At 46.6% G+C, this 25,345-nt stretch overlaps 2 protein-coding genes across 6 annotated transcripts in view; both read left to right on the top strand.

Annotated features, from left to right (window-relative positions):
• Positions 1–25,345, top strand: part of LOC102463552 (uncharacterized) — a 587,148-nt gene that overhangs the window by 125,594 nt on the left and 436,209 nt on the right. The gene's annotated exons all lie outside the window — the stretch shown is intronic.
• On the top strand, positions 10,614–18,978 carry LOC102443568 (uncharacterized). The gene is made up of 5 exons (XM_075907179.2): positions 10,614–10,957; positions 14,866–14,971; positions 15,652–15,778; positions 17,264–17,377; positions 17,698–18,978. The coding sequence occupies exons 1-5, from the start codon at positions 10,923–10,925 to the stop codon at positions 18,819–18,821; spliced, it is 1,506 nt and encodes a 501-aa protein (XP_075763294.2). The 5' UTR covers positions 10,614–10,922; the 3' UTR covers positions 18,822–18,978.

Genomic DNA, 25,345 nt, shown 5'->3' with positions numbered 1-25,345 from the left:
ATTCTTCTGGTGTCCAACAGGTGGGAAAGCAGGACCAGAAGAGAGAGGCTTATCAGCAGTCGGGGTAGGATCATTTTGCAATGGGAAGCATTGGCCAACAGTCAGTTCTTGGCACTTCACAGCGCTGATGGACATAAGAGTCTTTATTCTCTGAGCCAAAAGCCAGCTAGCTCTTTTGGAACCAAGGTTATTTCCTAGGAATAAAGCAAACCGTAAAAACAATCCCACGCGGTTGCTTGATACCGGCCTTATCAAAGTGAGGCCTTTTTGGCATGTGGTTGCCAGGGGAACCAGGGTCGCAGTTATTGCTGTAGCATACGCTTCTCAGGCTGACTTAATGATTTGAGTTTGTCAGTCCTTAGCAAGATACCATGGACTGCCTCAGTTTACTCCTATAGTTCTTTTCTCTTGACTTTGGGGTTCTTCTTAATCTACTAGGTTAAATACAACAATTTAAGGGATTTTAATTTACTCTGGAAGTGCTGGTACAGCACTATCATTATTATAAATGTTAAAATCAAAACTCTCTACATAATTTGGCAAACACTATTCAAATCCATCCCCAAGATATTTCGTCGCCTTACTGGCACTGCCCATGATTATAGGTTTGACCTCTACTGCCTGGTTGAGTGCTGCAGAGATAGGTGTTTGGCATGGCCCACGGTGTTTCCCTATCTGTGTGTACCTCAGACGGCCAGCCCCGATATATCTTTGGGCATTGGCCACCAACTTCTTGATCTTTGCCTGCAGGGCCAGTAAACCCTCCTCTTGGTGCTTACTTCCGCCGTGCCACTCAGCATCTCATGTGAGGTTATCTCCACTACCAAAGTGCGATATATCCACATTCTATTGACGGTTAGGCTGCTTGATGAGGGACCGTTATGCACACAGAGGATATACAGAGGGGCAGGATGGAGTGATCTGTCTGGGTAGTCAAACACCAGTAGGTACCGTTCATTTGGACCAGCTCAATGTTCATTTGTTTTTCTATGACAACCACATCAAGCCTAGGCAGATTCGTCATGATGTTAAATGGGCAGGTACATAAAATTTCCTTATCAAAGTGGGTGCAACAATCCCTGGGTATAGGGAGGCTCCCACACCTTCAGAATAAGCAATGCCTTCTATTCTATCTATATGCCCTTGCTTTGGTACAAGCAGGGAGGTTACCATTCTGATCTGATCTGAGTGAGGAATCCTCAGAGGGACCAAAAACAAATGGTTGTACTATGCCCTGTCCAGGTGGGCCTTTGGGTCCTCATGGATTCTCTCTTTCCCTACTCCCATGGGTAGGCACAGGGGAGATTGGGGACTCACCACCTTAAGAACTGAGTGGTAGTGGCTAGAGCTTACCTTATTCTTCAATACTGGCCTTCTAATTTCTTTATTTTACTTCCAATCCAATTAGCTTTTGGTCCAAACATCAGGTTAGGTCTACAGAGCTGGACAGATCCTTCAAACTATTTAGGATCAATTGATTAGCTTGGCTGGTGTGTAGGCCTTTACGGGCACTGGATATTACTGCATTTACAAGTCTGGATTCTCATACAATTTCTGGGTTATGACATAAGTGTTGCTGATAGGGTTACCAGGCTCAAACCAATCTGCGATGGTATCTGCTAAGCCTTGTCATTGCCTAATCAGGCATTTGCCAATTTGATTAACCAGTCTAGCACACAGCTGGTCTGTACCAGTGTGGAACATCATCAAGGTAAGGATCAGTGACAGTTGTCCTGGTTCTGGAACAGGGGCCTGTTCAGGGCATGATGCACAATTGGGAGGCTCTATTTTGTCCTTAAAGTCCTGGTTGATGATATCCAAATGAGGGCAAGTTAGCAATGGCCATTAAAGCAAAACTAGTCTGGTGGGAAGGAGCTAGTCCTGTCTCCCATCCTTCTGTTCACGTGATGTACTCCTTGCTTCCTTCCAGTTCTTTTTGTTCACCTGTGGAGACATTGTTAACATTCTCCTAGCCTAAACAATTTTCTATTCACAACATTTGCAATACGTATTACAATTAAGACACACAAGACAAACTTGGACAGAACACAAACTCATTATGTCATGACACAGAACCATGGCATTTTGTTGTTGTTTTTCTTCAACTGGCACCAGCGCTTTCTGATTATCTGAAAGACAAGAAAACATTTCTCCCCCCCCACCGGGGTGGCCTATTATAACTTAAAATACTGCCTAAGATCTGTTAGGGGAACGGGTTACAGCTAGTTCCTTACCATTTTCATATGCGAGTGAGCTGCAACTTTCTGAGAACAAGAGCGCTTCATCGGTACTCGTGACCTTCCACTCCCTTGAATTACCTTAGAGTTGCTAGCCCTCCCCAACAGTGGCATGGTTCTGTTTCCCTCTCGTATTTCAGACCGGGCCCTTTTTTCCTCTTATGATCTGTCTTGATCCTGCTAAATGACTTTTCTTAATTACACAGATTTGTCTAGCATTAATTTGGTAAGGAGAGTGGGCTTTCTAGTTAGCCCCCACACTTCCTAATTCTTTTCAGTATATGATTTTCATAACATCCAGGCTGCAGCAGTTGAGTTATGCTGCTGGCTCTGGGGTGAATCACTTGCTCATGTTCTGTAAGGAGATTTATGTTGCAGAATGTGTCTCCTTGTTAGGGCAGATTTAGTTTTTAGTGATTACATCTTCACATTCAATTTCTACTGGTTGACATTTGGGTGGCTTTTAAGTTACCTTCCCCCACGCCCTCAAGCCAATTATAACGGCGTGTGAGGGAAAGGTTTTAACTGTTATGTTTTTTCCTCTGGATGGCCCCCACTCATATGTTGTGAAACATCTTTGGGTTGCCTGCGTTTCTAGCCGTAGAGGCTGTCATTATCTATTTGCTAAGAAGGGCTTGAGAATTTCCTGAAGTTGCTTGGATTCGATCCTTGCTCAAAGCCCGCATTCCCTTTTCAATCTCATAGCTTAGGAAGGTGCATATTTGGGCCTTCTCTTGTGAAACTTTATATCCCTTCTTCCCTAGGGCATTCAACAGGGGCTCCGTTGCCCTTTTTCCCTTTTGCATATCAGGACTGGTAATCAACAAATCATCAATATACTGGAGGAGAGCTACCTCAGGGTGCTGCCCCCTCCAGTCTTCTAAGTCTTTTTGCAATGTCGTCCCAAAAATATGGGGGGATGACACAAAACCCTGGGGCAACACAGTCCACAACAGCTGGGTTTTGTGATGGGTGTCCGGGTCTTCCCATTCAAAAGCAAATAATTTCCAACTATCTTTGTGTAAAGGTATAGAAAAGAAAGCATCTTTCAAGTCTAATACCGTAAACACTGTTGTGTCTGCTGGAATTTGTGTTAAGATAGTGTGTGTGGGTTGGGGACCATAGGATGGTCTACAAGAACTTTCTTATTTATTGCCCGTAAGTCTTGCACGAGTCTATAAGAGACGCTATCCGGTTTTGGCATCCCTAAAATAGGGGTGTTGAAGGGAGAGGAACTTTCTACTACCTAGCCATATCTTTTGAATTGTTCGATTAATGGCTTTAAGCCTATCCAGGTGGCTCTTTTTTCTCTCTCAGCGGATATGGCTTTACACCCACAGAGCCTTCTCCTTCAATGAGAGGAATTCTTACTGGAGTCACAAACTTTGCTCGGGCAGGGGTCTCATCTGCCCATACACATGGATTGACTCCTTCTAAGACTTCAGTCCCTTTTGTCTCTAACAGCATCTCAGCTGCACAGAGGGCCATCTGGTAATTTGAGCCCTGTTTCACAGGCAGCTGCACTACATTCTGATCACTACGGAAGAAAATTTTAGCTTGAAGCTTAATTAGCATATCTCGCTCTAGCAGGGCAACTGGGCATGCAGATGAAACAACAAAGGCATGCTCTAGCATAATTTTTTCTAATCTTCGTGAGGAGGGGTCTACATACGGGTAGCCTGCTTCTTCTTCTCTCAATTCCTTCTATCGTCACATGCTTTCCACTTTCTTTAGCTGAAGGGGGTTTTATGGGGATCATAGAGAACGTGGCTCCAGTATCCACCAGAGCCTCATAGTCCCTGCCACCCACCCTTATTTTTACCATGGGATCCTTCCTGAGGGGGCCCCTTATGGTCCGGCCTCTGATTGCTGGAGAGTGCTGCAGCCAGCACTGCCATCTGCTTCTGCGCTCTCTTATCTTCCCTCCTCTATTACTTCTCTAAGGGGGTACTGATGGTATGATGATCCCGGATCTGATGGGCCTTTTCGCAAGAAGTACTTTTTTTGCCCGAATGGAGTAGTCCACCCTGTTGGCTCAGCCCCCCTCACTTCAGCCTCTGCAGGGGGGGCTGAAGTGAATGCAGGACCAGCAGGAGTCTGATAAGGGGGGGGTAACTTTTCAGATGTAAGTTCACTTATGATTTCAGAGTTACTGTTTCCTCCTGAAGTGGCAGGAGAGGAACAATTCTCATTCTCTCTAATAGGGCTAGACCCTCCTGAAGAAGAAGGGGGTTTCCTCTTCTTTCCATAGGGCTCAAATTCCTCATCACTAGAGGGAGCCAGTATTCCAGGGCTTTTACCTCCCAAGGTCTTTGCCTTTGCAGCCATGACCTTACACACACCCATACTACATTTTAATATCCATTTTGGTCGATCCTGGACGTGGAATAACCAACAATCAATATATGGGAAGTGATCCCACTGTCCGTCCCGCGTCACAACGCTATGTGTTAGGGATACCAGGTTTACATCAAAGGAGCCCGTATCTGGCCATCCGACACCAAAAGTAGGCCACTCAAGTTGACAAAATTTAATTAACTCATCTTTTGCCATTTTTACTCTATAGTCACTTTTAAAATTACTAAAATTCTGTAACATGCATCCCAATGGGGTTGTGGAGTTTTCTATCCGGGAACTTCCCGAACCCATATCTATCTATTTATATATATTGCGCGCGCACACACATACACAGTCAACAAGCTTTTATCGCGGCTCCGTGTGTCGATGGAATGACACCACACCAGCTTTTAGCATCCGAACCCAGAGGGTCCAGCGCTTGGCTGTCTCACTAGAGACACCGGTGTGCCCTTATGGAGCCGTGACACTTAAGACGGGCCTATCAAACAGTAACAAATATAGACAAACAGGGGGCTTAGAGACTCGCTGGGTCACGAGGTTCGGCTGACCCCCCTTGCAATCAAGAAATCCTGGTCATCGGGTTTCCCCTTGCAGGATTCTTGGGGCGGCTGGAGTCAGCTTAAGTCTCAGACCTGGTCAGCGACAGTCATGCTTACACACAAACCTGTGGTTTCACAATTTAGGTTTCCAACAAATCATTAAAACAAAGAACAAGAGTACTCCTACTAAAAACAAAAGCAATCCACTGGAGTTTTCCTAACTCCTCATAACTTCCCCACGCAACCCACGGGTTCATGGTGTTCCTTCTGGGGCTTACAGAGGTTTCTACCATTTGGGTGCGACCCAATTCCACAATATTGTGTTCTTTCCAATGTTCAGACCTATGTGCTGAACGCAACGCCCCCGGGGGACAAACAAATACTCAGACCTATATGCTGAGTGCAAACTTACAGATCAATATCTGCAAGAACACAGGAATAGGTATACTCACTCCGTCTATACCCCGGCGCCTTCCTCTTTTCTTCGGACCTGACAGCCTCGTGTGACTCATTCAATAGAGACTCCTTTAACTTTCCGGATGTCCCGACTCACGCTTTCGGTGCCGTGACGGACACAAACAGTCCGGTGCGCACTTCACGGTCACCTACGGCGAATCTTGTCATCCGACTCCGGAGTAGTCCAAGGGAGGTCCCATCTGGGGTGCCAATTTGTTGCATAAATTGCTGGTTTCGTCCCCTTGGAGGCTAGTCTGATTTACCCCAAGAAGAGAGTCACACTTTCAGGCTGGGTCCAACTCAAGTTTATTGGTTGCAACCAAGGTACGGCTAAGGAACTCAATGTTCAAAGCAGAGCCGACGACCAACATCTCATAGGCAGGGGTTCTTATAGGGTTAACATCCTTCCTGGTTTAGGTGCCTTAACATGATAGGTTACTTCATTTTTGACGTTTAGCATTCCTATAGGTCAGGTTAATTTTCCAAATGAGGTTAAATACAGTGCCCACTTGCTGACTTTGCGGTTACAGCTGTGTTACATTCATTCACTTTTGCTGAACAATGGGCGAGCCATACTTCCCTTTTTCCTTTCCTGCTTGAGCCGGTCACAAGTTTAAAGGATGTGGAATCTATCCATATCTCTACTTAACAAAAGACTGGTTTCACCTCCCCTCGTCTCCTTATTATAAGTTATTACTTGTGACAGGCCTTGACCTTTGTCATGTCTTACTCCTATACAAATAGCAAATATATCTAAGCATTAGCAATGTATGTATATTGTACATGCCCCTCATAGGGGAGTCAATGGCTCCGGGGGATTTGACTTCCCTTTTACACATCATGCCCACCACTAGTGCCTCTCCACCCGCTTGCTGGAGAGATGTGAGCGTGGGGCAGGGGGTGTCCTTCAGGAAAGAGGTGGAGCGCAGACAGGGCATCAGGGCAGAGCACAGATAGGGCGTTGGTCCAAGGGACAGTGGGTCTCCCTCTCCTTGGGAGCTTCAGTGGGCTGCACTCCAAAGTATGCAGACTGCTCAGGAGATTTGCAGGGCGAACTGGGGCTGCCTGTCTGCTCTAGGGGTGAGAAGTCACTGGGGCTGTGCACCAGCATGGCACAGGTGGGGAGGTACTAACTTTGGGCAGCAGCCATGCTGAAGAGGAGAGGGCAGGGTCCAGTGGGCAGGGAAGGGGTGGGTCAAGCCAGCCCTTCACCCACGCCTAAGGGAGCTGGTGGGAGGTGTAGGTTGGGCATAGGGCTGTGAAGAGAAAACAGCAGGCTTCGTGCATTGCTTTCTACTCGTCTTTGCCCGCCTGCTTGCTCTTGTGGTGGAAGGGAGCACATTTTTGAAGCACCTAAAAGGAGCTTAACTAAGTGAATTTGCAGTGCCTTATGCTCCTAATCTTCAGGGCCAGTGTTCAAGCTACTGTCTGGCCCTTCCCCCCTTTTTTAAATTTGCCCTTGTGCACCAGAAGCCCAATGAATCCTGGCAGTCTCCAGAGCAACACACCAATGGCCAGAATGTAGGGCAATTTCCCAGAAAGAAAATTCCCTTTCTCCTGACTCCTGGAGAGGGCTTAGGAAGCATCCACAGGAATGGGCCTGGAAAATGCAGTCTCTGATTGGTGGGAAGTGCTGTGGGGCCAGGTACTAAGAAAGCAAGGGAAAAGAGAGGGAGTCCTGGGAGTTTAAGTAATAAAGGCAGAGTACAAGTGTGCCAGCCACAAGATATCAGCCCTCAGCAGGTCCTATGGTGTAATGGTTAGAACTCAGGACTCTGAATCCTGCAATCTAAATTCAAATCTCAGTGGGACCTTTTGCCATTGCTTGCGGACAGGCTCTGGGGCTCCTTTCCCTTTGTGGCTTGACTACCACTCTATGAAGGTGCTATTTCACTTTCTCTGCTTGTGCAAAAGTGACCCCCTTTCCTTCTGTGGCTTGACTACCACTCTGTGAAGCTTGGTCTTTAGTCTGGCTGGCTTGAGGGGATAGTCGCAATAGGTTGGTTTCCTAGAAACTGACTGTCTAGATTTCTCTTGTACACATTGATACTAACAAGTTATGTGTTGCACTTCTGATGTGGTTAATCAACTACCCATGACCTTCTACCTGCTGGTTTGAGCAATTCATTGCCATGTATCATTCTACCTTCCCGTCTTGCTCTCACTCGGAGTTGGTGTGTTCCCGTACCAGCTCACAGGAATGTGTCAGGGTGTCCCTCTATCCCTGCACCACATCTCTAGGAGCAAGGGGAGGGGAACACAAGAGAGCTGCTCCAGTCTGAGGTAGGAATCATGACTCAGATGAGGGCTTATTAAAGAGGCAGTGCATTGTTTCTAAGCTTTCTCCAACTGCCAGCTCTCCCTTTCTCTCTCTCTCTCACATAAATTCTATGCCCCCCAGAAACAGAGTTTCTGTACCCTCCACCACAAACATAGTCTCTGTGCCACACACATTGTCTCTCTCCCTTGTGCACACACATGCAGTCACTGTACACACACACTGTACACATGTATGCTACACAGTCATACATAATCTGTGTCAGTCTCTGTGTCACATCCACACAGACACAGAGCTCGCTCTAGCCCGCAGGTGTGCCCCTTCTGCCTGAGACCCTCCCCTTCCAGGGGCCCACAGTCAGAACTTGAAGACTTCCCAATATTCATGGAGTGCCCTCCCACAAAAATTATTTCCCTTCCTCCTGCACACTCTACAGCCTTAGCTACTAGCCAGCTGGCTTTTCACATATGCACTATAACAGTGGTTATCAAACTTTTAGGCATCCCCCTTTCTGATTTTTTGAGAAACCCCTCTCCCGCATAGCAGCAAATTTGAGCAAAAAAAAAAAAAAAAGGGGGGGGGAACTGACCAGGGCCGAAAAATAAAAATAGCAGCAAAACTTAGGGCAGGGGAAGAGAAGCTGGGTCACCTCGCGCCCCCTCTGGAATTTCACCCCCCCCAGGGGGACACGCCCCCCAGTTTGGGAACCCGTGCACTAAGCTTCAGAGATCCCAGGTTCAATTCCAACAGCAGCTGTCCAGGATCTGTCAGCCTTTCAGAAGGAGGAAATAGGGCAGCTCCTCTAATCCACACCGGTGGTGTCCCCTTCATAACAGTGTCTGTGTGACCAGCTGTCCACCCCACATATACTATCCAGGAATTAATGTGGGGCCAGGAGGAGCCAATTCACTTTACAGGCACCTGGAGGGAAGCCAGGGCCTCTCAAAGCCCAACTGCAGCATAAGCCCAGCTGGGAGAGGGGCTGGGCAGAAAGAGCTTTGCAGTCACTCTTTGCAGAGAGTGGAAACTGGCCAGGGGCAAAGAAGAAATCCATGTGAAGGCTAAAGCCTGGGGTCCTGTCCTGCTAGAGATTCCAGCAACAGCCTGAGAAGGGTGGAGGAGCCAGGAGAAGAGAGGAAGCTCTGGAGGGGAAACAGAACTAGACAAGGAAATAGAAAGGTAGGCTAGAAATAGAAAGGTAATAGTAGAACCTTATTTGTAGTTGTTTTGGTGCCTACCGCTCCTGCAAGGCCAACAGGCAAGCTGTGGATTCAGTTTGCCCAGTTCATTCTCTCCTTTGATATGTGCTTATCCCAAGCTCAGGCCTTCTATTGCCTGCCCCATGGAATAAAGCCACACAAAGTGCTTTGTCTCACAGCCAGGCTCTCAGCCTATTTCTTTCTGAGCTGCCCCGAATAACTACACTGATCATGTCCCAAATTTTCCATGACAGTCCTGAATTTAAATGCACTGTCCTGGTGCCCCATCAAGTAGGGAAATATTCCAGAAAAAACCCACCGGACCTGGCTAGAAATGGCACCTCCGTTTCCCTTCCCAGCTGGGACAGCCTCGCAGATGCTAGCATGGCACAGCACCAATGCTCTCTCCCGCCCCAAGCGCGTAGGCACGTAGCCAGGGCTGTTTCCAGTGGTGCGCAGTTTACGGGTTGGGTCGGAAGCTGGAGCCCGGAGCATTCTCTGAGCTCCAGTGCTGTGCCAGTCCCCGCCCCACCACCACACAGCCTCCTCCCTCCCTTTCCTTGCTGGATGCCTCTGCCGCGCATGGACCCATCCAGCTGCGTCATCTCCTCCTCAGGCAGCCACTTGCTCTTTGTACTGCTGTGGAGGGCGCAGGGTGGGTCCAAGAGCACGCCTCACGTGGCTGCCTCTTGACTCCAACTGGAGCCAGGGCCACCCACTGTGCTATTTTTAGTACCACGGTCTGGTTCCCCGCCGATGGCCCCAGCTCCCATTGGTGTCAAACAGCAGCCGCAAGAGGTGTATTTCAGCTGGGGCAGCCTCACTGCAATGGGCCTCATGTGGCTGCTGCTTGACTCCAGCTGGAGCTGGGGTTGCCCACAGGGACCAGGATTGCAGTACTAAAAATAGCACCATGCCTGGCCTCTGCTGCAGTCCCAGCACAGGGTCCTGCCCTGAGAGCAGCTGGGACTGGGGATTCTGGGGCTGGGAGGGCAGTACTAAAAATAGCACCCTGGCCCTGGCTCCAGACCCTGCAAATTGCTTTCTATGTGGAAGGCAGAAGGTGAGGGAAGGGGAAGGTGAGGTGAGGAGAGGAAGGTGCTTGTGCTGAGAGGAGAGGAGGAGGCCAGGGCAGGAGAAGGGGAAGGCATCAAGGGGCAGAGGGGAGGAGAGACAGATAATGGGGGGGGGAGGGGGGCAAAGGGCTGAAACAATCAGAACGTTGGGCAATACTTGGGCAACCTGTGCGTGCCTCAGTTTCCCCTGTGCATGCCTCAGTTTCCCCTGTGTACGGTGGGGATCCTGGGGAGGGGGCCAGGCTGTTGGCTTTCAGGGCAGGAGGGTGTTACCAGCCATTGGGGCCACTCTCCCCCCCCCCGGTGAGCTCTGAGAAGACCATGGCCCCTACAATGACCAAGGGCGCAGAGGCAGATGGGCCCCTCTCCCCTGCTGCAGCAGGCGGGGGGCTCAATGCGGGGCGGGCAGCAAAGCGTTAATACGCCCCCCCCCCCCCCCCGCGGCAGCCCCGCAATTTCCCCTCCCCCCGGACCGCTTCTGGCCGGGCTGAGGAGGGGGGTTAGCGTCAGGCCGGGCCCTCCCATCTCCGACCCGCGCGCGCGCGCAGCCGCCCAACGGCACCAACGGCTCAGCCACGCGTCGGTCTCAGCGTCATCACCGCAGCACAATGGATTTCGTCACTTCCGGTCCCTGGCCGGCTCTAGACGCTCCCCCTTCCGCTTGCGCAGAGGTTCGTCCCCTTTCCCGCCTCTGCGTCACTTCCGGGCTGTGCGTCGCCGGATGTTAATACCGAGCCAGAAAGCAGGAGGGTTGGTCAGTGGTGCGGAGCGGCGGGGGGATGGAAAAGCCCGCGATGAGGGGAGAAGAGGAAGGGTCAGTGGGGCGGGGAAACCGGAGCTACGGGGGTGGGTCTGGTCGGGGAGGACGGAACTGCCTGTTTTCTATTGCTGCCTGGTCTCAGTCTCCAAAACGTGCCTGGCTGCGGGGAGGAAGGAGCCAGTGTCCCCCCCTGCAGCCTAGGCCCTGCTTACCCCATCCCGTGCCTCCCCTTCGGCTGCCAACAGTCACCCCAGGCTCCTGCCGACCCCCCCAGGAGCCTTCTAGCGACTGTAACCCCTCCTTCGTCCTCTGAAACTGGTCTCCCCCAGGTACTCCCTGCTGCCCATTTGAAAGGTGAAGGCGGTGGTGCGAATGATTGTTTTGTCCCTGTATGGGGCTTTCATATAAAATCCATTCAAACATTTCCCCCTGTTCGCTCTCGTTATTTAATAACACTATAAAATCCCCTCAGATCCTGGCGTTTCTGTCACAGAGTATCAGATTTGTAGTTTGTGACTCATTTTCTCTGCCATATGAAGACCGATACCAAGTTTGCCCCACTATCTCTAGGGCTACGCCTAGACTGGCATGAGTTTGCGGAAATAGTTTTAACGGAAAAGTTTTTCCGTTAAAAGTATTTCTGCAAAAGAGCATTTAGATTGGCAAGGATGCTTTTGCGGAAAAGCATCCGTGGCCAGTCTAGACGCGATTTTGCGCAAGAAAGCCCCAATCGCCATTTAGCTTTGTTGTGCAAAACAATTCTTCCCTGTCTACACTGGCCCTGTTGAGCAAGTATTCTTGCGAAAGAGAGCTTTTTCCCGAGCGGGAGCGTGAAAGTGTTTGCGCAAGAAGCACTGATTTTGTACATTACCAAGACAGTGCTCTCGCGCAAATTCAAGCAGACAGTGTAGACAACTGGCAAGTTTTTGCGCAAAAGCTTATGAGCAATAAGCTCATAGCAGTGGAAACATTAATATTCTTTCAAGAGCAGGCATCAGTCTCAGAAATCTACTGTCTGAATGCAACAAAATTTGTCTGTACTGCACTTCAGTAAAATAACAAAATGATTTCAGTGTCTCCACTCACACCGTATAATTGTGAAAAAAATGAATATTTTTATAATAACTTCCACATCAACTGGAAGAATGTCAGATGCATTGTTAAGGATTTTTGGCATGTCAGCTGATATCAACAAGTCTGCTGCATCTCAGAACAGAGAAAACAATCATTTAATTGGTCACTTGTCTCACCTGGTAGGACGTCAACATTAACTCCAGTTCTTTCATGATTTTATTAAGATAGGAACAAATTTTGATCTTTGTGGTTATATGAATCTGTAATAACGGTGAGACACAAAGTATTGCCCAATTCCTATTGCAAAATCTTTTGAGCTTCTGGAGCAAGACAATTTTTCACAATTACTTCACAATTTGTTCATGCTGATAAATTTAGGTTCAAACAATGGTGAAATTAACTTAGAGGTTCAATCTAAACAGCTGAAATTGTGATTATGTTGCATATGTGATATGCAATTAACATTTCCTTTGCCACAAGCTCCATTTTAACAGAAATTTTGTAATAAATTTCTATTGAATTACTGGAAGCTTCTGAGCTGATAGCTAACTGATATTTCTTTGATTGAATATGTATAGTGATGTCAAATTTCCCACCATGAGCAACATTTACGTCATTACTACATTGGGTCAAAATGTTACAGGTGGGTTGTCATGTTTATTTAAAAAAGGATATTCCTTTTGCAAAACCTTATTAAAAGTACACTTTCTTTTCTTGCCTGTTGCACTCATCTTGACACTAAAATAAAATTTACAATTAAATTAGTGGGCTGCACCCCCTGCTCGCTACTCTCACCAACCCCCCTCTCTCCGGCCATTATACTCTCCAGTCCTCCAAAAAACCGCAACCCTTTCTGATGTGTCCCCCAACTGAAAAACTTTAGTTCCCTGGTGCTCCAGCCCCATAGTCGGGGGGGTGGGGGGGGAGGGCAGGGAGGACTGAGGTTCAAGGCCTCAGGCCAAATTAACTCTTCTGGGGTTCCAGGGTTAGTGGATTTTGTCGGCCCCCATAGGCTCTGGGGTGGGGCCATAAATTAGGGGTTAAGCATGCAGGATGGGGCTGCCAATGAGTGGGATGGAGGTGCAGGATCTGGGAGGGAGGTGAGCTGTAGGAGGGGGTGAGGGTGCAGGGTATGGCCAGGAGGGAGGGTGTAGGAGCAGGCTCGGAGTAGGGTGTCTAGCCAGGAGGGACGGTACATGAGCAGGATGGGGGTAGGATGTCTGCCTGGGGAGAGGGTGCAGGAGAAAGGGAGGGCGGAAGAGCAGGTTGGGGGTGGATAGGGTATCTGGCTAGGGAGGAGGTGCAAGAGCAAAGGAGGGTGCAGGAGTGGGCTGGGGTTGCAGGGTCTTGGTGGAGGTGTGTGAGAGAGGGATGGAAGTGTGGGGTCTCAGCTTGAGGCGGTATGAGTGAGCGGACTGGGGGTGCAGGGTAGGAATGTTAAGAAGCGAGTAATTGACTAATCATGTACAGGGCCGGCCTGTGAGCCTAGTTGAGCTAGGCAGCTGCCTAGGGTGCCGCTGGCCCCGGCGCCTGATAATGACGTCACGGGGCACTGGGGTGCCCCATGATGACATCATGGCCATTGACAGCTGTTCAGGCGCCAGCCGCTGCAGCGAGCCTCGGGCCACTCCTGATTGTGTACTCGATACAACTTGTAGCAAGTACATAATTAGTCAATAAGGGGCCCTGCTGCAACTCTGCAGTTTATATGCAGTAGAAGCTAGGTGCGCAGGCAGCCCAACTACTACTGCATTTAAACTGCAGTGGGGATAGGTCTGGGACCTGGCACGAGTTGGGACTCAGTGGTCCCAGCTTGCACCAGGTCCTGAACTGCTGTGCTTCTCCCTTTTAAATGTAGTCTGAACTGCCAGGCTTTTACTACATTTAAAAGGCAGAGCCGCAGCAGGGAACCCAGCATGAGCTGGGACTTAGAAATCCTGGCTCACGCTGGGTTCCAGACCACTGTGCCTCTGCTTTTTAAATGTAGTAAGAGCCACCTGGTTCTTTCTACATTTAAAAGGCAGAAGCGCAGTGGGGGAATTTCTGAGATATTTCAGTGCTTTACGGGGACAATGTGACAGATCATTTACAATTGAGACTGTCCTGGATTTCTGGGACATATGGTTGGCGTACTTATGTCTCACGTTGTCTTTTTCTGCTTGTCTAGGTTAGGGATGTGAACGACTGGGTGCTTCCCCCTCTGCTCCTTGCTGCCTCTATCAGAAACAGGTAGCAAGAGGGATAGAGGAGGAGGTGCTTTAGAGCAGCAGTGTCACATGTGACCCGGGGCCAGACCCTAGGCTCTATGTGGCACTGTCGCTTTGAAATGTTGCGTGGGCTGCACGTGATGTTTTATAGCAGCAGCACCACGTGGAGCCCGGGGTCTGCCACTTTGAAACACTGCGTGATACCAGGCTCCCTGCAGCGTTTCAAAGTGGCAGTGCCACATGGCACCTGGCGTCAGCTGGGGACTCCATGCAGTGCTGCCGCTGTAAAATGCTGTGGGGAGCAAGGGGCCAGCGGTGGACTGCTTGAGTCCCGCACTGGCCCCGTGCTCCCGCAGAGCTTTTGCCTTTGAAGTGTAACAACAGTCCAGAGGCGAAGACGCCCATATTGACTAATTGAATAGTCGATTAGCCCATTAATCTAAATTTAACATCCCTAAACTAGGTACTGGCATGAAAGTGACCCTGCAGAAACTGACTCTCCTCTCCTCAGGGAGGTTTAAAATTTTACCTTAGCCTGGAAGAAGGGACACAGTCTACACTATAGTAAAGAGATAAAGCAGTGTTCAAGTATGGCAAAATCTGGGATATCTGTCTATAGGGAACGGGCCTGAGAGAATCATGATGGGAAATTAACTCAAGCCTGTTCTGAAACCTCCACAGTTGGCCTACCCTGACAAGTTGCAGAATGATGTCCATGTTGCCCTCCAGCTCATCCCATTCTGCATTGGGACAGGGAAGAGAAATGGATACGTTAGAGCCAATTCAGGTAGGGATTATTGATGTCTGCTTATCAGGTTCCTGCAGTAGGGAGCAAATACATGGGAGGTGGGAAGGTTTGGGTCTGGTTTGAAGGTTAGAGTGGGGCAGGAAATACACAGGGTGGAGAAAGGGAAGAGAACAGAATATAGCAAACCTGCCAGGACTAGTTTAATTTGTATCTTAGATTCTAGTAACTGACTCATGATGATAGGATGTGGAAATGCCTTAATATAGGGAACAGGAAATAAACCACCTATATTTGGCTAGGAAAACTGGGCAGAATCCCAGTGCTGGAGCCTGATGTGACTAACCAGCAGCTCCTGAGATATGAAGGGGGTCACACATCTGTGAGTCTTAAAGGAGCTACCACTCTCCTCACATCCAACTCTTCATAATGAGGAGAGTGTTCGGTTTCCTACCAGGGGACTTTACTTGAACTCTGGAAGGGGGTGCATCTACTGTATCAGTCTCTGGCTAGTAGAGGTGGAATGGATCTGCTGCGAGAGACAAGGGGAATCTCTCTTCATCCTCTCATCCTGGAGTTTCCTGGATGCTCTGAGCAGCGTGGGATGGAACTCTGCTCACTCAGCCACCCAGAGTTTCCTTTTGACAGGCTCCTTTCCTCCGTGAATGGTGGGACTGTGACTGCGGCAGCAGGTGCTCAGATTTGGACTCTTGCTCTTTCAGGGGCTCGTGACCTTTGAGGAGGTGGCTGTGTATTTCACCAGGACAGAGTGGGCTCTGCTTGACCCCACTCAGAGAGCACTCCACAGGGATGTTATGCAGGAGAATTATGAGAATGTGACCTCACTGGGTAAGGAGTCCTGTCCCGTTGGTTCTTAGAAAGGTAAATGAGGAGCTGAGGATCACACTACCCCTACAATAAAACCTCAACTCTGTTTCAGCATCACCTCAACATGCCAGTCAGACACACACTAGAACTCTGCCCTTCTGTGGTATGGTGAGTGGTGGTAGTGAGGAGAGGATAGAGCACAGGAGCACTTTAGCACAATGTTACACATCTTCTGTCTGCTAAGGTAAAACTGGGTAAGATAAGTTTTATCTACTATGATAAAAGTTAGGTCTAGCATAAATGAACAGAAGCTTCCTGACCTTTCTGGCAAAAGAGCAGTTTAGCACAATGTCAGACATATCCTATTTGCTAAAGTAAAACTTGGGCTTAGATCCAGCATAACGAACACAAGCTTCCTACCTCTCACTCAAACAGTTAGCCTACTCCACCCAAATCAGTTCAGACTTGCAAAATGATATCACTCCCTAGCCCTCACCTTAAGGTTTCCTTCTGAGGCATTGCCTTCCCTTTCTGCTTACTGAGTTGTGAAGACCACTAATGTGTGGCACCAGGCAGCTGACAGTCCTCACAGGAAGAGCTCTGCCTTCCATGCCTCTGCTATCGCAGCCCATAACACTGAGCCCTGAAATGGGTCAGCCAAGGTCCCTCAACTTTCACATGAAGCTTATAGGGGGCACGGCTTCTGTCTGGTGTCTTCACTTTCTGGGACATCAATTTAAACTCTCTGTGTTTTAGGGGCTTCTTTGACATGTGGCAGACCAGGGTACAATCTGGCCTGCTGAAGAGCTATGGCCCCCTCAGTTCTCCAACCGGAGATGCTTTTTACACAGCTTTACTATGAGAACAGCCACATGCCATATGCTATGACTAGCTGGGTTTCCTATGAGCCAGAATTCTGTGTTCCCCAAGTTCAGTTCTTCAGGAGTTACTAATTTGGGGGTGAGAGTCTCAAGCATTTTTCTCGACCTCTTTTTGTAATTCAGTTTTGTGCTACAAACATCCCCAAGTTTCCACTTAGTTCTGGTGACAAACTGTCTGTTCTGGATGTGAGCTTCAAACTAGTCCTGTGATGGAATGTAAATGTCTTGTTCGCAGTTTCCCCTCATACAGAATGGCCTTTTAGCCAAGTGATAGCCTTGCTGTCTCTGAGGAACTGGTCTGGGGGTGTTCTCCAGTATTCACATATATTATGAATGACATCCTGCAGTAAAATCTCAAATTTACTGACAGTGTTGCTATACATAAATAGGATGATAATGCTTAGTGGTTTGAGATTTGAAATAATACATCAGAAGGCATACTTTACACAAAATATCTCATCATTGTGTAAAAGTGAACATCAGGGCACAGTGTGTCACACACAGTGTTAGTCTGTGTTTTCCCTATAGGTAAGTAATTCAGGCTCTTATGAGCACAGTTTTCTGTACCTTTGAGGATCTTGATATGTGGGTGCAGGATCTCATGTGTGTTCTTTCTTCTGGGCAGGGTTTCCAGTTTCCAAACCTGATGTGATGTCATTACTGAAACAAAGGGAAGAACCATGGGTTCCAGACCTGCAAAGTTCAGAGGAAAGAGAGATCCTGAAAAGTCCCTGTACAGGTGATAAAACATGAAATGAACTCAGAATCTATCAGATACAAAGATCCCTGGGAGCCATCTTAGTTCAGGATTGTCCCCAGGAGCTATCGTATTTTGAGGATCGATATAGCTCACAGCTTCCCAGCTGACACCTGGCAGTAGCTTCCCTCCCCTCCTATTGGGAATTTGGGATGTGAAGGTAGAATTGATTCCCTCCTCTCTCTCCTTTGGTGGAAGAGTTTGGGCAAATTCTGTTCTTTATTTTTATTTGACATCTCTCCAGCACTTATTTTGGTTTGGGCTTCCCTTTTCTATCCCTGTTTGAGATTTCTCTATTGCAGCAGGTGATGTAATGGTGAATGAGAAACAGAATTGTCAGCAGGAAGTTGCTGAGCAAGTGGAACCACATGAAGCATTGCCACAGAGATCCAAAGGGAATGTGTCCAGGAACTACGAGCAGAGAAAAATCTGTGAGATTCAATGCAAACTGGAGAAAGAAAAGGGAAACAAGTCAGGAGAGAAAGTAGATAAATTCACTTGCTGTTGGAGAACTCAAAAGCACCTCAAAGAAGCCACAGCTCAGCAGGAAATCACCAGCAGAAAGAAACAAAATGTACGCAATGAACATGGAGAAAACTTCAGGGACTGCTCAGCTCTTATTAGACATCAGAGAGTACATAGAGTAGGGAGACCCTATGAATGTTGTGAGTGTGGGAAAACCTTCACTGCCAGCTCATCCCTTGTAACACATCGGAGAATCCACACAGGGGAGAGGCCCTATGTGTGCTCTGAGTGTGGAAAACGCTTCACTTGGAGCTCAGACCTTACTAAGCACCAGAGAATCCACACAGGAGAGAGGCCCTATGTGTGTTGGGAGTGTGGGAAAACCTTTGCTGACAACTCAGCCTTTATTCAACATCAGAGAATGCACACAGGAGAGAAACCCTATGTATGTTGTGAGTGTGGGAAAAGCTTCACTTGGAGATCAAATCTTACTATGCACTGGAGAATCCACACAGGTGAGAAACCCTATGAATGCAGCGAGTGTGCGAAAAGCTTTAGTCGGAGCTCATCTCTTATTAGGCATAAGAGAACCCATACCCTGGAGAGACCCTTTTTATGTAGTGAGTGTGGGAAAAGCTTCGCTACCAGCTCATCTCTTATTACACACAAAAGAATCCACACAGGCGAGAGACCCTATGAATGCTGTGAGTGTGGGAAAACCTTCACTGACATCTCAGTTTTAATTCAACATCAGAGAAGACACACAGGAGAAAAACCCTATGTTTGTTGTCAGTGCGGGAAAAGCTTCACTCAGAGCTCAAGTCTTACTGCACACTGGCGAATCCACACAGGGGAGAAGCCCTGTGTGTGTTTTGAATGTGGGAAAAGCTTCACTCGGAGCTCAAATCTTTCTAAACACCGGAGAATCCATACAACTGAGAAACTCTATGAATGCTGCTAGTGTGTGCAGAGTTTTACACAGAGCTCAACTCTTATTACACATCAGACAATCTGTAGTGGATATCAATAATATAACCCTTAAGCATGTTTGAACTGTTTGTGTCACCTTTATCTGTCAGATTGTCCAGATGAGTCAATTATATTTGTCTTTTGCAGTTTTCCCTTTTTTGGGTGCAGTCTGTTGTACCATCTCTGATCTCCTGTGAATAATGGGAGCATTCCCCTTCTTCCAGGCTATATCTATACTACAGAGTTTTTGCACAAAAACTTTTTCTTGCGCAAAAAAAGTACAGTTAATCATAAGAACACAGGGCTTTTTGTGCAAAAGTTATTCCTCTTTCTACGAGGAATAAGTCTTTTTGCGCAAGAGCTCTTGCGCAAAAAGGCATGTGTGGATGGGCGCAACAGGGGTTTCTTGTGCAAGAAATGGTTAAAATGGCCATCAGAGCTTTCTTGTGCAAGAGCGCACCCACACTGCCATGGACGCTCTTGCGCAAAAGCACATGGTAGTGTGGACGCGCTATTGCGCAAGAACTTTTTGCGCAAGAACTCTTCCATAAAAAGTTCTTGCACAAGAAGCCTGTAGTGCAGACGTAGCCCCAGGAACTTGGGAACACCAGATTCATACTGCTTCTCCTATTCCAAAGTTGTTAGATTGTATCATTCTTAATTGTTTTCACATTGCTCTGGATTTTGTTGAGTAACATTTTTGTACCTTTTTTTTTTCCCCATTCTAAATATATGTTTAACTGAAAAGAAGTACAACCAGGAAAAAAGGTGTCATTCCAGCCTTGGTAACATTGAAACTGGGGTGACATATTCCCTCCTTCCCCATCACTCCAGAATTGTTACCTCCTCTCAGAGCCATACAGAGTTTATCTTCTTCACATTCTGTCCTCCCCCACCCCCCAAGTGTCATGTGATGCTGTGTTCCCAGCTGTCTGTACTTGAAGAGGATGCTTTGACTTCTATAATCATAAATCAATGTAATTATGGCTACAGGTGAAAGTATGAAAGACTTGGGAGTTCAAATGATTTCAAGCACAATGGCATAATTTGGAGTTTAAATCCCCAGATCCATCTATTGGCCAAGCCACTTGTGGGGAGATTGACTGGCTGTTCTCCTCCCTCATTATTAAGATGATAGTGTTACACCAGAGTCTCAGTAACAAGCAAATTTAGAATGGAATTTTAGAATTTGGAATAAGGATCTGCTCATTGATGTTATGCGCTCTGGTTGTGAGAAGGGAGGCCCCTAACGGTACTTTATCTAATCACCGGTTGGATGTTCCAAAGAAACACACTAGAGTCCAGAATTAAATTTACCAATATATTATAAAATTTAAATAGAGAAATGCATGAAATGACAACAAGAATAACCAACCAATAAGATTCAACTCCCACTCCAAATAGAAGAAAAGTTAGACAGCGAGATCCCCAATACACACAAGGTAATTATACTTTACAAAACCTCTATGCAGCAGATAGTTGTCATGGTGTTTGCGACCTGCTACCTGTAGGCTTTGATCAGCCCTCAGGGAGGAACAGCAAGTGATCCCTTGCAGATGGAATCTAGGGATCAAGCCCTTGATGGAAGCTCCCAGGTATTCACCACAGGAAGGTGTTGAATGATGTTGGTAAGTGGCACGGTTCTCACTGGGCCTTCGCCACAATGGGGTAGTTCAGGAACGATGATGTTGTCTTCTGGGTGCGGATAAAAACCAACCACCCCTGTCTGGTGTATCTCATATTCACCGAAGCTGAGCCTTCGCTACAGCACAGTGTGAGAAACCACCACAGTTGTGCGAGGTTCCTATGCTTCAGTCCTGCTTCGGGGATGTCAAGTAAGAATAGATGATGTTGATGGGTAGACAGCACTGGCTCCTGACCCTTCAGTACAGGACAGTGGACCCTCAACGATCACTGCACTCCTACTGTCAGACTGACTCCGAGGGAGCAGTACTTTTAGTAATATTCTTGGCGGGAAACCTGAAAGTAGGGTGGTGTGCACAGCTTCTGTGTGCCATGTGCACAGCTTGGTAACGGGTGTAAAGGGCTTTAGGCAGGAAACCAGAGTCCTAGATCTTCCTCGTAGTCTTTGATGACAATCGCCATTTTGAAAGCATAAGCACTTTATTCATATTACACATACCACAAACATTATAAACACTATAACCACCTTAACAGTTCCCCTCTTTGATGGTCATTTTACAGATGACAAGCTGGAAAAGTGACCATCACTATTTGTGGTAGGACATAAGCATTACATCCTAACAATACAAGTGTAACAAAGTTACAACCATAATATGTTATAACCCTAGCATACAACATGACTTATTTGAATCTCCAAACAACAATAGTCATGTGGCAAAACAAACATTTAAGCTTTAACAATAACTATTTATACTGGATCATATGATAGCTCAGAAAGGTTTGATTCCTATACCTTTCTTCATGGTGCTGTAATTTAACTGAAATTGTAAGACATACATTGTAACCTCAGATGATGTAACAATATACCAAACACAACTTGAACCATTTCAAATTTAAATTACCTCAAATTCTTGGATCAGAAAGTAGAAATTCCTTTCTATACCAGCCTCTCCTCGTGCAAACATAGACAGTAACAAGGGAAACATACACAATCACGCAACCTTGCAATGACAAGCAGATAAACACAGGGTTGGAAAATAGCATTTTAGCATCACTAATGTGCATGACATTCCCACCAACTGGGTTGTGCCTCTTGAACCAGCCTTGATATATCTCTAATTGTATCAGTAGCATGTTGGACTAAAATATTCATACTATCACCCTTTCCTTCTAAAGCTTTTACAAGGCCAATCAATTTTTCATGATGCAGCAGTTGTTGGATCACCATTAGATCAGGACTTATATCAGATCAATGTGATTGTACACTTTAAACTCAGCTTGAACGACTTCTGATGATGGATCATGTAGCGTTAGGTCTATTCCGCAACCCTGGATGCTATGCACTTTACACAAACTTAAATTAGAGTGTAATAGATTATGAACTGTATAAAAGGTGTTTACATAAAATTTTGGACATACACTGCAAATACAGACACAATATCTGTCCATTTGGACATGATGGAGCTGTTTTCACGTACAGAGTAGGAGGGTCGTGACTCATAATTGCATGTCCTTTCTGCTGCATTAAGACAAACACGGGATTCTTTCCCACAACCCAGTAGTGCACGTATACCCTAACTCGAGCTGTTCCGTACATGCCTGCATGTTTATTGTTTTATAGGACTCATTTCTAAAATTACCCATTTCCGATCACTTAAAGGTACCATAATTGATTGGTTAATATAAAAACCTGTAGGAATGATGGGATAGACTAAATCTTTGATGGCTTGGAATAAAGTGATGATTAAAGGAGTGACCTTCCTTAGAGTGGTATGTAAAATTGATAATCTTCCACCACTCTTGATGATCCTGTTTGAACTTGGTGGTTTTCTCCCATAAAATCTTTTTCACGTCGACAGAAACTTTCCCTTCTATCCCATCTCTGATGATGTCCTTTGAGATGTTGATCAGTAAACTTTGAGCTTGTATACATGACAGAGTGATGGATAGATTTTTCTGCATAACTCCTAGTGCGGTAAGGATAGTGATATGATCTTGCTCCTGGATAGCGAGCCATGTGGGTAATAATTTAGTTAAATCAACTTCTACTTGATTTAAAGTGAGCAGCGTGTGATTCATAGGATCAGAAAGTGCTGTGAAACTATGAGATAGTTGTCCTAATCAATGTGGACTTGATTAGCAGTATTGACTACTCCTATTCCAGCATCTATTCCTCCCATGATCTTCACAGTGAGATCCCTTTGGACTCTCTGTCAAACTGGATTGTGCATTACTGTGTGGACCCAATTCCTCCATCCTAAGAGCGGGCCCACATACGGCTTACGTTTGTTATTAATCCTTACCACAGATACCTGGAGTGGTATTATAACAGTTTTAATATATTGCGGTTCCACCATCACTTTTCTTGCAACGTCCCTTTTTATAACATACGGACCCATTTTGGTTACTGTGGGAGGGAATGCTATTGTCAGATTTAGGTAATAAACTATTTCAAACGGACCTCTCACAATCCAAGTTCCACTTTCGTTGAAGTTCTTCTCAATGGATTCAACACACTCGTACCATATTACAGTGGTGACTCCTTCTAGAGCACAGAAAGGGGATCTTTCATGATCCGTTGTGGTCAGGTGACCAAATTGACCACACTGTAATATCACCTCTTGGCATTCATTATTTGGTGTAACTATAAGGATTGGAATCACATCTGCATCCTGATCACGATGAATTAACTGTACCGTCATGTTGGAAATGCCTGATTTTAGGACAGATGGACTGGTAATGGTGAGGAAAATGCGCTTAAATGTTTCCCAATGGTCCAATAACCGATGACAATTGAGGATACACCTCAAAGGCAACTTCTTCCTGCAGTCCACCTGGTTCAGGTCAATGGTCCAATCACACTCTCCATGGGGCTGTAGGCCCATGTCGAACCAGTTATCGGTACATATTATTGTTTGACTGTTACCTTTTCGCAAGGCAAAGACCAACTCCTTTTCACCTTCTTTTTCATCGATGACTGTAAAATAACATTTCCCATCCCATTTGTGGGTATAAATGATTATTCCTTGTGGCTCTGAAACCTCTACATCTAGGGCCTGTCTATACGTTGGGCGGTTCAGAAGAGCAGAAGTTTTGGGTATATTCCATTGTGACAACAGTTTTCCCAAGACAACACACCTCCAATATTCGTTTTCCATGAAGAGTATGGTACTTCCTAATCTTAGACATAAACATAAAACTATATACATTAGAAGCTGAGTCTTCATCATCTGAAAGAAGACAACAAGGTTACTTTAGCTGTTCTATGGGGGCTTTACCAGTTCTTGTGCAGTAATATTTACTCTGCCACTTCCTCCTTTCCAGAGCTTTAGTTGAGTATTATGGAACCACTTCTTTACTCTTTTCTTTCCAGACACCATTTTGATTTGATAAACAATCGGGCCGACTTTATTCACAATGGGGCATGGCCCCATCTACCATGGACTGAGGGTGGTTTTTCTCACTATAAAATCGATATAGGACCTTGTCTCCCACTTCCCATTCTGTAAAGTGCAGTTGATTATTCAAACGTTGGTCCATCTTCCGTACATTCCCCTTCGAATTAGCAGCTATTGATCATTGGACATTTGTTATAGGTGTTAAAAGTGCTTTGATGTATCTGTCGGTGACTGCTCTCAGTTGATAACCATATGGGGGTACTCCCCCTGGGATCCACCACTGTTTGGGGGTAACCATAGGTCTTCCAAAGAATGCCTCGAACGGCATGAAACCATGGGAGCTAATAGTCAAACGAATGGCCATCATGATTAGAGATAAATGCTGATCCCATTTCTTTGCTGAGAGATCACTTTTCTGAGAGCGGTCTTTATAGTCTGATTTGATCTCTCGACTAACCCCGAAGCCTGAGGGTGCCCTGCTACGTAGAATCTTTGTTTAATTCCTAACACTGTGCACAAGTGTTTGGTGATTCCCCCTGTGAAATGAGATCCTTGATCTGAATCAATGACACTTGGTAATCCAAACCTTGCAAATATATGATTTAACAGGACCTTAGCAGTTGATTTTGCTGTACAATTTCTCGTTGGTATGGCCTCTACCCATTTGGTAAAGGGATCTATGGTGACCAAACAGTATGAATTGCCATTCGAGGATCGAGGAAGTGGTCCTATATAGTCTGTTTGAAATCTGACCCAGGGACCTTCTATGGCTTGATGTTTAGAGGTCCCTTCATGATCCTACGGTCAGGATCAAAACAAGCGCTCCTGTATGGGCTGGCTATGGTAGGCAAGGAGCTTGCCTCCTGAGCAGGCATTTTAAGATTGCAAGCACCATCACAACCATCTGCTGCGTAGAGGTGAAACCTGAAAGTAGTGTGGTGTGCACAGCTTGGTAATGAGTGTGAAGGGCTTTAGGTGGGAAACCAGAGTCCTAGATCTTCCTCATAGTCTTTGAAAGCATAAGCACCTTATTCATATTACACATACCACATAAATATTATAAACACTATATCCACCTTAACAATGGGATGCTATAATTTCAGTAAATGTAAATCTATACTGAGACAGTGCTGAGTGAAGCATTGAATGGATCAGAGGGGAATGTGATGGGAGAATCTCTTGTCCTGATTCCGAGTCGTCCGATGTAAACTACTCTGGCATTTCACTTGATACTTTCATTTTCATGTATTCTACCTCTCTGATGTGGCTTCCTATCCTATCCTTCCTGAAGACTAGTTGAAGGTTAGTTTAGTTCAGGGGTCGGCAACCTATGTCTCGCGATCCAAATATAGCTCACTAGGGAGCCAGATATGGCTCTTCTGGAACCCCAACTCAGTCCCCCCTACCTCCCCCCGCAGCAGGTAGCCAGTGCTGGTCCTACAGCCTTACGGGCCCCCCACAAGATTGGAATGCC

The sequence above is a fragment of the Pelodiscus sinensis genome, chromosome 22, assembly GCF_052426305.1.
Source record: "Pelodiscus sinensis isolate ZL-2025 chromosome 22, ASM5242630v1, whole genome shotgun sequence".
Lineage (NCBI taxonomy): Eukaryota > Metazoa > Chordata > Testudines > Trionychidae > Pelodiscus > Pelodiscus sinensis.
This window is presented reverse-complemented; position numbering and strand designations above follow the sequence as displayed.

What these genes read in the sequence shown, in the direction of transcription:
- LOC102443568 (XM_075907179.2), top strand. Translation starts at nt 10,923, where the DNA reads ATGGAAAAGCCCGCGATGAGGGGAGAAGAGGAAGG. An exon ending in ATACGTTAGAGCCAATTCAG is followed by an intron (nt 14,972 to 15,651) that starts GTAGGGATTATT and finishes TTGCTCTTTCAG; the next exon opens with GGGCTCGTGACCTTTGAGGA. An exon ending in TGAGAATGTGACCTCACTGG is followed by an intron (nt 15,779 to 17,263) that starts GTAAGGAGTCCT and finishes TCTTCTGGGCAG; the next exon opens with GGTTTCCAGTTTCCAAACCT.